This window comes from Paramisgurnus dabryanus, chromosome 23, assembly GCF_030506205.2.
Source record: "Paramisgurnus dabryanus chromosome 23, PD_genome_1.1, whole genome shotgun sequence".
In the NCBI taxonomy this organism is placed as follows: domain Eukaryota; kingdom Metazoa; phylum Chordata; class Actinopteri; order Cypriniformes; family Cobitidae; genus Paramisgurnus; species Paramisgurnus dabryanus.
Window position 1 is genome coordinate 7,055,020 of NC_133359.1, and position 13,895 is coordinate 7,068,914.

General features: G+C 37.1%; 2 protein-coding genes across 2 annotated transcripts in view; one reads left to right on the plus strand and one right to left on the minus strand.

Annotated features, from left to right (window-relative positions):
• The first annotated feature begins 18 nt into the window (after positions 1–18).
• On the plus strand, positions 19–7,475 carry galk2 (galactokinase 2). The gene is made up of 10 exons (XM_065292124.2): positions 19–180; positions 292–380; positions 471–594; positions 702–792; positions 3,675–3,821; positions 3,897–3,995; positions 4,273–4,425; positions 4,529–4,739; positions 6,659–6,860; positions 7,051–7,475. The coding sequence occupies exons 1-10, from the start codon at positions 92–94 to the stop codon at positions 7,256–7,258; spliced, it is 1,413 nt and encodes a 470-aa protein (XP_065148196.1). The 5' UTR covers positions 19–91; the 3' UTR covers positions 7,259–7,475.
• A 1,834-nt stretch (positions 7,476–9,309) lies between these two features.
• The window catches only part of atp8b4 (ATPase phospholipid transporting 8B4), a 37,948-nt gene continuing 33,362 nt past the window's right edge, over positions 9,310–13,895 (minus strand). Inside the window, exons 23-28 of the mRNA XM_073813296.1 lie at positions 13,557–13,780; positions 13,149–13,232; positions 12,564–12,809; positions 12,215–12,353; positions 11,927–12,057; positions 9,310–10,258 (exon numbers count right to left, since the gene is read on the minus strand). Of these exons, the coding sequence (XP_073669397.1) occupies positions 9,935–10,258; positions 11,927–12,057; positions 12,215–12,353; positions 12,564–12,809; positions 13,149–13,232; positions 13,557–13,780 (1,148 nt within the window). The 3' untranslated portion in view covers positions 9,310–9,934. The remainder of the gene's footprint in view (positions 10,259–11,926; positions 12,058–12,214; positions 12,354–12,563; positions 12,810–13,148; positions 13,233–13,556; positions 13,781–13,895) is intronic.

Consider the following 13,895-nt stretch of genomic DNA (forward strand, 5'->3'; position numbering starts at 1 on the left):
GAGTGTTCCTTCCGTGTTGTGGTTTTTAGAGACATGTTTCCGGGTATGACAGTCAGCTGACAGGATTTCTATAGTTTGTGTTCTTCTGTGCATGTTTACAGAGTGCTGGACGACGAAAAGAAATATAAAAATGACCACAAATCCGCCGAAAATCAAGCTGCTGTTTACTGGCAATGAAAGGTAAGTTTTCGGATGAACTCGTGCAACTTCTATAATATATTAATCGAATGATCAACTCAAGTCACAGTGATTTCTAGTCAGTTCTTAAAATATTTTTTTTCTCTTTTAAAGGCTCCAGAAAATTAAAGAGTCTTTTCATAAGAAATATGGACATATGCCTCTCTTCTATGCTTGTGCGCCAGGCAGGGTGAATTTAATAGGTGGGATGAAAAAAAAAAAACAGTTTATACCACATACTATGATCATTGTAAACTTGCTTTGAGTTAAAAATGTATGTGTTATGTTTTCAGGTGAACATATTGACTATTGTGGATATGCTGTCCTGCCCATGGCAATAGAGCAGAGTATTCTTGCTGCTGTTTCTGTCAATGACTCTCAAACAATCCAACTGGCCAACACTGATCCGAAATATAAGTGAGTGGCAGTTTTTATCATGTCAGGTTTTTTGCAGTGATCGGTGTTATAAGTTTCACCAACCTGAAGATGTCACTCTTTAGTAATTCAACTCATTTTGACACTAGGGATTTCACTGCATCTGCCCAGAGTATCTCAATTGACAAAGAGAATCCACAATGGTACTATTATTTCCTGTGTGGGGTTAAAGGAATTCAGGTATGTTAAATATATAACATAATGCTTGCTTATAAAGTAGAGATACACCTATATCGATTTTAACAAACAACCAATACCGATATTTGCTTTAAAATTAGAGATATGCCAATATTGATTTTGGCAAGCACCCGGTAATGATATTTGCCACTTGGGTAAGAGGCGTACAGGTGTGTTTAATATAACATAATACATGCTTTTAAAGAAAAGATACGCAGATATTAATTTTATCAAACTGATAGCCGATATCGATATTTGTCACTTGAGCTATGTTAAATGTAACATTATGCATGCTTTCTAAGTAGAGATACACAGATATTGATTTTAACAAACAACCAATACCGATATTTGACTTAAAGGTATCGGTATGTCGATTTTTGAATTTAGCAAACGTCCAGTACCAATATTTGTCACTTGGGTAAGTAGCATACGGGTGTGTTTAATATAACATAATGCATGCCTTTAAAGAAAAGATACGCAGATATTGATTTTAACAAACTGTTGAACGATACCGATATTTGACACTTAAATATAACATAATGCATGCTTTCTAAGTAGAGATGAACTGATATTGATTTTAACAAACAATCAATACCGATATTTGCTTTAAAAGTAGAGATGTGCCGATATTGAATTTAACAAACGTCCTGTACAGATATTTGTCACTTGGGTAAGAGGCATACAGGTGTGTTAAATATAACATAATCCATGCTTTTAAAGCAGTGATACACCAATATTGATTTTAACAAACTGTTGACCGATACCGATATTTGTCACTTGAGTTATGTAAATGGTAAATGGTAAATGGACTGCATTTATATAGCGCTTTTTTAACAGACCTATGGCCATCCAAAGCGCTTTACAACTTTTTGCCTCACATTCACCCATTCACGCACACATTCATACACCGACGGCGGTGTCAGCCATACAAGGCGCCATCCAGCTCATCGGGAGCAGCTGGGGTTAGGTGTCTTGCTCAAGGACACCTCGACACTTGGTCCGGTGGAGCCGGGGATTGAACCACCAACCTTCCGGTTTGTAGACAACCTACATGAACCACTGAGCCACTGCCGCCCCGCTTTTTAAGTAGATATGCACTGATATTGATTTTAACAAACATCCAATACCGATATTATAAAAATTAGAGCCGTGTCGATATTGAATTTAACAAACGTCCAGTACCGATATTTGTCACTTGAGTAAGAGGCATACAGGTGTGTTTAATTTAAACATAATGCATGCCTTTAAAGAAAATATACGCAGATATTGATTTTAACAAACTGTTGACCGATACCGATATTTGACACTTAAATATAACATAATGCATGCTTTCTAAGTAGAGATGCACTGATAATGATTTTAACAAACATCCAATACCGATATTTGCCTTAAAAGTAGATATATGCCGATATTTAATTTGACAAACGCCCGGTACCGATATTTGTCACTTGGGTGAGAGGCATACAGGTGTGTTTAATATAACATAATGCATGCTTTTAAAGAAAAGATACGCAGATACTGATTTTAACAAACTGTTGACCGATACCGATATTTGACACTTAAATATAACATAATGCGTGCTATCTAAATAGAGATGCACTGATATTGATTTTAACAAACAATCAATACCGATATTTGCTTTAACTGTAGAGCTATGCCGATATTTAATTAAACTAACGTCCCATAATCCATGCTTTTAAAGTATTGATACATCAATATTGATTTTAACGAACTGTTGAGCGATACCGATATTTGTCGCTTAAGGTATGTTAAATATAACATAATCCATGCTTTTAAAGTAGTGATACGCCAATATTTATAAAAAAAAACTGTTGAACGATACCAATTTTTGCCGCTTGATGTATGTTAAATATAACATAATCCATGCTTTTAAAGTAGTGATTAGGGCTGGGTATCGATTCAGATTTTCCAGATCAATTCGGTTTTGATTCACAAGCTATCATTCGGTTACGATTCTCAGGTCGTTTTTTGTGCTTGACTCAACTCGATGAATATAGATTGAATACAAATACTATATTTATAAAAAGAACAGTGAACAGTTTACAATTGGGTAATTAATAAAAAGAAATTAAAAGCCATAACACTATCTTCGTCGTCTTGCTTGCGGAATCTAAAATTCTTCCATACCTCTGACTTTTTATCGGAAGGTGACATCAACGTTGACGAAGCACGCAAAACTTTTTAAGCACTGAATGAATGAATGAATGACAAGCTCGCCTCTCGCTCCTTGGTAACATCGCGCAAGGCAAAAAAAGGGTGACATCTAGTGGAGAAGACTTGTAATTAGATTAACGTTAATCTTACCTTCAATGTTTGCGGAAATAAATATGGAAAAGAAATTGATTAGTGGCCTTTGAGAATCGATTTTGAATCGACCACGTAACAAAAAAAAGTAATCGAAAAAAACTTGTTTTGTTTTGTTTTTGCCCAGCCCTAGTAGTGATACGCAAATATTGATTTTAACAAACTGTTGAACGATACTGATATTTGGCGCTTGGGTCAGGCATTCAGGTATGTTAAATATACCATAATCCATGCTTTAAAGGATAGAAACACTGATATTGATTTTAACAAACCGATACCGATATTTGCCGCTTGAGTTAGGAGGCGTGCGGCACCAGCAAACAACTACTAACTTATACTGATATTAGTCACCAATATTGTCTTTAAAATTATATCACATTTTTGTTTATAGTGTGCTTTTACACAATTAATTCATAAACTATCGGTTGGTTTTATTTGCCTTTTTATATGCCGATATGATGGCGGTTTCAAGTTGATAAAAAATTTGTGCATCACTATTGTAAAGCATAGTGGAATTTTTTATAATTCAGACATATGACCCCCTTGCCTTGTGTCTTCAGGAGCATCTGGGCTTGCCTTCATTGACAGGGATGTGTTGTGTGGTGGACGGGACTGTCCCTGCCAGTTCAGGGCTTTCTAGCTCCAGTGCCCTGGTGTGCTGCGCTGGTCTGGTCACTATGGAGGCCAATCAGAAGTCTCTGTCTAAGGTAGCCTACATCTTAAATATCATAACCCCTAGCAAAAAGATTACTTAAAAAGCGATTAACACACTGATTCTTCAGGTTACTCTTGCCGAGACGTGTGCCAAGTGTGAGCGTTATATTGGCACTGAGGGTGGTGGAATGGATCAGTCGATCTCTTTCCTGGCTGAGGAGGGAACGGTGTGTAATGTGTATTTTATTTCTGTAACTTTTATCTTGTCTAGTAAGTTTTTCTGATTGTATATGCTGTGCATTTTCTTAAAGGAACAGTTCATCCTAAAATGAAGATTATTTCATTATTTACCTTAATGTTATTTCAAACACACATAACTCACTTCCTTGCGTAAATCACAGGGTAGACTTGTTGAGACCTTTGTGATTAACAATTTTTTATAGATTTTTTGTTACCTATCCCCTTAGTTGTGTTTACATTTTGTATCAAACATTTTATCCAAAGGCAAAGCTGATAGAGTTTAATCCACTGCGGGCCACAGACGTCAAGCTACCTGATGGGGCGATGTTTGTAATTGCAAACTGCTGTGTGGAGATGAACAAGGCAGCCACGTCTCATTTCAACATGAGGGTGGTGGAGTGCCGCATTGCCACAAAGGTCAGAACCAAACCGATGAGTTTACGCCAAGTGTTCTTTACTAGTAAAAAAAAACTAAATTGAGCAAAAAACAAAACTTTAAGTAATTTGGTCCTGGTTGCAGATGCTGGCTAAGGCGCGAGGTCTGGAATGGAGTCGTCTGCAGAAACTGGGAGAGCTGCAGACAGAGCTGAAGGTGAGTTTGGAGAAGATGCAGGAGCTGGTGGAGGACGTCCTGCACCCGGAGGCTTACAGCAGAGAGGAGATCTGCAAGACTCTGGGAATCAGTACTGAACAGCTTTGTGAAAACATTCTCAGTACAAACACACAGCATGGTAAGAGATCAATGAAACGTAAAATGCATATTTGCTAGGGCTGTCAAATGATTAATCGTGATTAATTGGATGCAAGAAAAAGGTTTGCATAATATTTAATGTGCGTAATTTATAATTATGTATATAAAAACATAAAGGGACGTTTTCCCGGACAGGGTATATATACATATATACTCACCTAAAGGATTATTAGGAACACCTGTTTAATATCTTATTAATGCAATTATCTAATCAACCAATCACAAGGCAGTTGCTTCGATGCATTTAGGGGTGTGGTCCTGGTCAAGACAATTTTCTGAACTCCAAACTGAATGTCAGAATGAAAAAGAAAGGTGATTTAAGCAATTTTGAGCGTGGCATGGTTGTTGGTGCCAGACGGGCCCGTCTGAGTTTTTCACAATCTGCTCAGTTACTGGGATTTTCATGCACAGCCATTTCTAGGGTTTACAAAGGATGGTGTGAAAAGGGAAAAACATCCAGTATGCGGCAGTCCTGTGGGCGAAAATGCCTTGTTGATGCTAGAGGTCAGAGGAGACTCGGCCAACTGATTCAAGCTGATAGAAGAGCAACTTTGACTGAAATAACCACTCGTTACAACCGTGGTATGCAGCAAAGCATTTGTGAAGCCCCAACACGCACAACCTTGAGGCAGATGGCCTACAACAGCAGAAGACCCCACCGGGTACCACTCATCTCCACTACAAATAGGAAAAAGGGGCTACAATTTGCACGAGCTCACCAAAATTAGACAGTTGAAGACTTGAAAATGTTGCCTGGTCTGATGAGTCTCGATTTCTGTTGAGACATTCAGATGGTAGAGTCAGAATTTGCCATAAACAGAATGAGAAAATGATTGTATCATGCCTTGTTACCACTGCACAGGCTGGTGGTGGTGGTGTAATGATGTTTTCTTGGCACACTTTAGGCCCCTTAGTGCCAATTGGGCATCGTTTAAATGCCACGGCCAACCTGAGCATTGTTTCTAACCATGTCCATCCCTTTATTACCACCATGTACCCATCCTCTGATGGCTACGTCCAGCAGGATAATGCACCATGTCACAAAGCTCGAATCATTTCAAATTGGTTTCTTGAACATGACAATGAGTTCACTGTACTAAAATGGCCCCCACAGTCACCAGATCTCAACCCAATAGAGCATCTTTGGGATGTGGTGGAATGGGAGCTTTGTGCCCTGGATGTGCATCCCACAAATCTTCATCATCTGCAAGATGCTATCCTATCAATATGGGACAAAATTTTTAAAGAATGCTTTCAGCACCTTGTTGAATCAATGCCACATAGAATTAAGGCAGTTCTGAAGACGAAAGAGGGTCAAACACGGTAAAAGTATGGTGTTCCTAATAATCCTTTAGATGAGTGTATATATACATATTTATATATATATATATATATATTATATACAGACATGTAAATGTTTCTTAAATATATACATGGATGTTTGTGTATTTATATATACATAACTACACACACATATATTATGCAAACACAACTTTTTTGTATGCAAATTTTTTATTTTATATGCAATTAATCGTTTGACAGCCCTAATATTTACCCTATTTACTGTTTTGATAAATGTCTCTGGTCGTCCTTGGACATTATTCTTGCTTCTGAAATGAGATTTTCTTTCTACTGATGTCACCAAGACTTTGTGCGTGGAGAAATGTTATTTTAAGCCATAAAATTGTAACCCACCTTTCGTGACCCGATCAATAACAGATGTATTCTTGCTCAAAATTCAGTTCCGCTTTATGCATGATGTGATCTTCTATGTTGTCTTTTATCCAAGCTTGGTATAAATAAGATTTATTCTTTATAGTGAAATGCAAACAAGCATTCTGAAATGTATTATAGAGAAACATTTTAAACAATATCCTCTTCTTTTTTCTATTACCTTAGCAACGCACTTTAATTTGTACCAGCGTGCCAAGCACGTGTACGGCGAGGCTGCCCGCGTACTGCAGTTTAAGGCCGTGTGTGATTCGGCCCCTGCCAACGCTGTCGCTCAGCTGGGCAATCTGATGAACCAGAGCCATGCCAGCTGTAGAGACCTGTATGAGTGCAGCTGTCCAGAGCTGGACCAGCTGGTGGACATATGTCTGTGAGTTAAAGTCTGCTCCTGGTGATGTTATAATAGCATTTAACATATTCGCTCTCTTATGTGTTAATATACAGTGATGTTTCATACTGTATGTATTTATGCAAAGCCAAAGCACATCCCAAAAGAGCATAAATAAGCCATGAGTCAACTGAAGTATGTAGTAACATCTCTCTCTATCTGCTCCACACAGACAGGCGGGTGCTGTTGGGTCGAGGTTAACAGGAGCTGGATGGGGAGGTTGCACAGTTTCCATGGTACCCAGTGACAGGATAGATTCTTTTCTCCAAACTGTTAGGGAGAGGTATTACGTTCCTGACGCCCGTCGAGCCGCTATGGAAAAGCATAGTTTATTTGTTACAAGGCCAGGAGGAGGGGCGGCCATTTTTACAGAGGATTGAAAAAAGGCAATGTGATGGTGCCATTCCTTGGGGCTTTAAAAGTAAGGCGTGATGCATTTCATGTCTGTGAATCAAAATGAAAGGGAAATGTTTTTACTTTTTTCTCAAAGGACTAAAACCTTGTCAAATACAGTACATTCCTACTTTGCAATGCTTTCCTAAAAGCAATGAAGGTCAACTTTTGAATGCTTACATTCAATAAAAGGATGTTGATGTTTTCAAGCCTCATAGTTTTGTGTGGGATAATTTTTACTATTGAGATTTTAAACAAACCCCTAACCCTTCATGTCAACACTACTAACTTATCCCCTACACAGCTTGTACTAAGGACTGAATGATATAAAATTTTTAATTTTCAATGTATGAGATATGAACATAAAACAATCAGTACACATACAATCTTTTGTATTTAAATAAATTAAACAATTGCCATTTAATGCATATCATATAAAATTTACAATGACTTGTATAAAAATCCATGCATTTAAATAAAAATGATAAACAATTTGCATGTTCTTCGTCGACAAAATAGCACAGCAGAAAAATCTTATACATTCGTCATATATATTTATAATGACAAATAACGCATCCACCGTACATTCGTATAAAGGAAACGTTGCACGACCCCCTTAATCAAATAAATATCCGATAAAAATAGCATCTTTATGTTAACATCTCTTATCTGCAAAATATCTAAACGGTTAAGTATGCATGAAAAACATGTTTGTAATGTCAGAAAAAAAATCAGAAAGGCAATGATAACACACTGCCCAACATAAACGACCGCAATGACTTTTCAATACAAGGACAACAAAAAAGGCACAAAAAATCCCTTTCCATGAAAGAAATGCCCACTTTATAGACCTTTTTAATACATTCGTGTGGAATTATATACATTTAAATGGAGTAAATGCTTCAGTCTGTTGTTTAATGGAAGGCACAGCTACTTAGCAGCTCACTTAGTCATAAACTTCGCTATGCATTATGCAAACCGCATGCAAAGCGGACCCTAACCGTTATAAGGTAAGCGTTGAATGTTTTTTGAGATGTATGTTAAAAATCTATTTTGGCATTTTAAAATCTGTATTATTCAGCTGAGCTTGCTTTGTGCTGTATGATGCAAACGTACGGTAAGATTTGAGGCCAATGCATATTGTATGTGGCATTGTTATTGCACATTCCTATTTGTTACTATTCATCTCTAAAATCATTACAGTGATGCACTGCATTCAGGTGCATTCAACTATATAGATGTCCTTAAAGGGACACTCCACTTTTTTGAAAATATGCTCATTTTCCAGCTCCCCTAGAGTTAAACATTTGATTTTTTTACTGTTTTGGAATCCATTCAGCTGATCTCTGGGTCTGGCGGTACCACTTTTAGCATAGCTTAGCATAATCCATTGAATCCGATTAGACCATTAGCATCACGCAAAAAATTAACCAAAGAGTTTCGATATTTTTCCTATTTAAAACTTGACTCTTCTGTAGTTACATCGTGTACTAAGACCGACGGGAAATAAAAGTTGTGATTTTCTAGACCGATATGGCTAGGTACTATACTCTCATTCCGGTGTAAAAATCAAAGACTTTGCTGCCGTAACATTGCTGCAGGAGGTGAAGTGATATTACGCACTGCCCGAAAATAGTTCCCTGCCGTTGAGAGATACTAAGGGGGACTATTTTCGGCTGCTGTGTAATATCATTGCGCCTGCTGAAGCCATGTTACAGCAGCAAAGTCCTTGATTATTACACCAGAATGAGCGTATAGTTCCTAGCCATATCTGCCTAGAAAGTCTCAACTTTTAATTTTCCGTCGGTCTTAGTACACGATGTAACTACAGAAGAGTCAAGTTTTAAATAGGAAAAATATCCAAACTCTTTGGTCATTTTTGACCGCAATGCTAATGGTCTAATCAGATTCAATGAATTATGCTAAGCTATGCTAAAAGCGCTAGCGCCAGACCCGAAGATCGGCTGAATGGATTCCAAAAACGGTAAAAATCAAATGTTTAACTCTAGTGGAGCTGGAAAATGAGCATATTTTCAAAAAAAGTGGAGTGTCCCTTTAAAGATTAAAGGAAAAACATTTGTGCAGTGCATTCGAAATCATTTACCGATGTGGATGGCTGCATCGCCTCTATCAGACTAAGAGGTCATATTTTACATGTAACTTGTACGTTTTTGCTCCCTGATATTTATGCAGTCTGATTTTTTGTAGAACAACTCTACAAAATGTTGAAATTATATCCACCACTATTGACTTGGATTTAGTTTTTCTAATCCTTAAAATAACTGTAAGTGAATTAGTGTGCAATGCTTTTTGATCCATTAAAGGAAGTTTTTAAATCTGGAAACAAAGGTGCGTTTTGAGGAATACATTGCAGTTGTGAATCTGTGCCAGAAGATAGAAGACAAAATTGAATCGAAATGAAACTTAGGTTCATTTCCAAATTCAATGAAGCGTTACAAAACAAACTGATGCGTTATCAGATGTGCATGAGGGTAAAAATGAGGAAATTAGTGTTATCTGTGCTTTTCTATTATGCTGGCTCTTTGGAGTCTCCTGTGTCCATTTCCCCACAGTCCAGTAGTGCTTAAGGGCATCTTTAGGAGTCCTAAATCGAATTCTCACATTAAGGAGCTTTGTGACAGTTACGAAGTATCTTCAGTTCTTCATCTGTCCTCCAAGTCTTCCACTGTTATCTTTTGACTTTGGTCAAATTCCCTCCTTAATCCAGCGTCGTTGGTCACCCCTGTTGTAGCGGTGGTATCATTCAGGGAATCCCTGGTGGCGGGGCGTCTTTCGGGAGAGGACAGAGGGTACGTGGATGTAGAAGATGTGTGCACCTTCATGTTCCTGCCAGAGGTGATGAGTTCCCCGTATCCCTGCTGGTGGGCGAAAGCGTACGCCGAGCGTCGAGAACTCGTCCTGCGGACTCTCCTGAGGTTCTGCTCTTGAGGACGCTGCCTCCTAGTGGCCTGCTGAAGTAAACGCACCTATAAGAAAGCAAACGATTTGTGATGTAGGTGCACAGATAGCATTCACAACATTTTACACCAGTGGCAGCCGGTGACTTCTCTTCCGAGGGGCGCAAATTCATAATATTATCGGAGTGTCATGTGTTGCTCGTCGTGTCAAAATGTGTTTGGTGTGTCATGGGAACTATTTGCATCAAAATAAGTGCCTGCTGCATATGCGCATAAAGAGTTTATGATAAAAGAGACGCCAAAAAAACTTGCAAGACATTCACTTAACACTTAACTCTGATTACACATGAGTATCTGGTAAACGTGAGCATCTTTTTTTTATCATTAACCCCATTGATGTGTCTGCAGAAGGCTTGTATTTTGACATTACACGTGGTGCACATAAGTTTACATGATGAATATCTAAAAATTCTTAAATCAAGATGCTTTTTCTTAGTGAGCAAGTATATGTTTTAGACTAAAAAATATCATATTTAAGTGAAATTGTGCTTAAAACAAGCAACAAAATTAATCAATGCCAATGGGATAAGAAAAAATGTTGAAATAAGTTTATTTATTTTTTTTAAACACTTAATTCAAGAAACATCTTGAAAAAAAATTATTTCCCTAGAAACCCTTTTTTTGCTTGTTTAAAGCACAAATATACTTACATTTTATATTTTTTTGTCTAAAAACTAGATTTATTTTCTTAGGTCCTTTTGCTTATCGAGAAAACACATCTTTTGATATTTCTACTGAAAACTAGGGCTATCAAAAGATTATCTGCAATTAATCGCATACAAAATAAAAGTTTGTGTTTGCATAATACATTTGCACTCCAAAAAAACATTTTCTTAGTATCTGTGTCCTGTTTTCAGTAAAAATATCAAAAAATTCTTAAATTAAGATGCTTTTTCTTGAAGAGCAAAACGACCCAAGAAAATACGTCTAGTTTTTAGACCAAAAATATCAAATTTAAGTACATTTGTGTTTAAAACAAGCAAAAAAATCTGCCAATGGGGCAAGCAAATTTTTCTTGAATTTAGTGTCTAAGAAAAATTTTCAAGATTTTTTTGCTAACCCCATTGGCAGATTTTTTTGCTTGTTTTATGCACAAAATCACTTAAATTTGATATTTTTGGTCTAAGAACTAGACTTATTTTCTTGGGTCGTTTTGGTCATCAAGAAAAGGCATCTTAATTTAATATTTTTTAGATATTTTTACTGAAAACAAGACAAAAATACTAAGAATTTTTTTCTGGAAAATCATTTTTTTGCAGTGTGTGTGTTAATTGTGTGTAATTATTTTGAGTATATATAAATACACACATACATGTATAAATGTAGGATTTTTTTATTGATGCATATATATATTTTTATTTATATAATAATAATAATATAATATATAATATTTAAACATCTAAATAAATTGTGTGTGTGTGTATATATATATATATATATATATATATATATATATATATATAAAGGGCACAACTTTGCGTTTGAGAAGCACCCATACACTTAACCGTAAGTTCCTCCATTAATAATAAATGTACTGTAAGTTACTTTAGCTACAGTAAAAGCATCAGGCAGATTAATTAGTAATAGCATTATTAATAATATGTACTGTATAACTAAACTATTCTAATAGAAGCACACTGTTGTATAAAGCACTGCATAATATGTTTTTAAAGTAACCTTATCAGTCTGCGTAGGATAGCAGTCGGTCTTGATGAATCGGACGGCCACCATAGGCATTATACACACAACAGTGGTGAGGAAGATAACCAGCCACACAAACTTCTGATTTAGAGAGTTACGTGCCGTGCCTAAAATCAAACACATATTAGCATAGCATCACTATTACTTTTAACAATAGTACATAATATGCAGTTTATATCGTGCATTATTATTTAATAAACAGTAATTTAGTAGTCTACTTAAAATATAGCTTAAGTGCAACTTTGAGCCTGTTTATATTCTTACCAATAAATGGGAACTGGATTGGGAATATGCTGTAAATGCCATTGCTGTGCATTGCAAAAAGTATTGCAAAGTAAACAGCTAGACTTCCCCATATGAAGAAATGATTCACAGCGGTCCAGAAGTTTGTGTCAATGCCAATCTGAAAAAACAAAATACATTTCTACTATTAACAAGAATTCACAAAGGATGGGATTGTTTGCTCGATCTGTTCATGTGTGTTATGTAAGAAACAATAATGATGTTAATAAAACATAAAAGGATTAATAAGATTTCCAAACATGCCATGTTTATTGATGTGTAAAGACACTTTTCAAATGTGTCCCTCCATCTCACTGCCATGTTGACTCACCTGGACACTGACCACAATGACTAAAGACGTTGCTATGGTGACGGCAAATGCTTGCTGATCGGAGATGTTGGTGCCGTCTTCCCGCACAGCGGACATGAAGGCTCCGTACGGGATGAAGAAAAGAATGAAAGACGTGCAGACGCCATGCAGTGTGCAGATGAAAAACTTCCTCTTGTTGAAAAGCTGGTTGAGTTGTCCTGGTCTATACAGATTTGGATAGCGTAAGCTGAACTGCTCATTTACATCCTGAAATATCAACAGACGTTATGTTACAAGCAAATCTAATTTCTGTGTTGTTAAGATGCATTAAGTCGTTTTGGATGAAAGCGTCTGCCAAATGCATAAAAAAAGAAGAAAGTAGAAATGTATGTGCTATTTGCGTCCTAAACAGAATTGCGATAAAACAGTTTCAAACCCATTGTATTGTTGGTCCGAACAGGTAGTCCTGTCTCAAATTCACGATTGGTTAAGCCAATATTGCTATGGAAATGGCTCAAACAAACAGATCAAATTTCTGTTTGGTGCCGCTAGTTGTTCAGATTGTTCAGTTACACATCACAGCTTCAAAGATTGTGTTAAGCTTACCTGGTCAAACATGCCCATGGCCAGCACAGGAAGTGAAGTGTAGACTATGTTGAAAAGTGTGATGAACCATTGGTCGTATACAGTCTGAAATGACCAAAAATATTTTTTATAAAATCTCATAGCAATTCGTAACAACCTGCCCCAGTGACTCTGCATTTAGGAGTGATGCTTAATTATGTATGTCTTAAATTACATTGGTTGTTATGGAAAAAACAAAAAAAAGAGTTTGCGCCAGTTTTCTTTTTTAACGTTCTTCTTGTCAGTAATCACCCACAAAAATGTTCATTCCGTTGGGTGCTTTTTTAATGCACTTTCCTTCTAACTGTCCCTGTTTAGTAAATCTGGCCCTTAGTATTTTATCAACAGACTAAAATCCTTTAGATATTTACTTTAGGTCCGTATTTTTACCTGTGCTGAGAATCCACAGAGAAATCCGTACCAGAAATGAACTAGCGTGAAGGCGAAGTTCTTGTAAAAGAAGTAGCAGAGGAAGTTGCACATGCGGTGGTAGGACCAGCGCCCATGGACCAGCAGGAGGCGGTGCAGGTAACGGAACTGGGCGAAGGAGTAATCGGAGGCCAACACCGCCTGCATTCCCTCCTGTCCGCTGATGCCCACACCGATATGAGCCGCTGGGGAGACCGTATACAGAGTAGACTATAAACACATATAACTCAACACACTTACAGATCAAAAAGCACAGAGTGTTCCCATAGCAACCACTCCATGAGATCAGCAGTGCAAGTG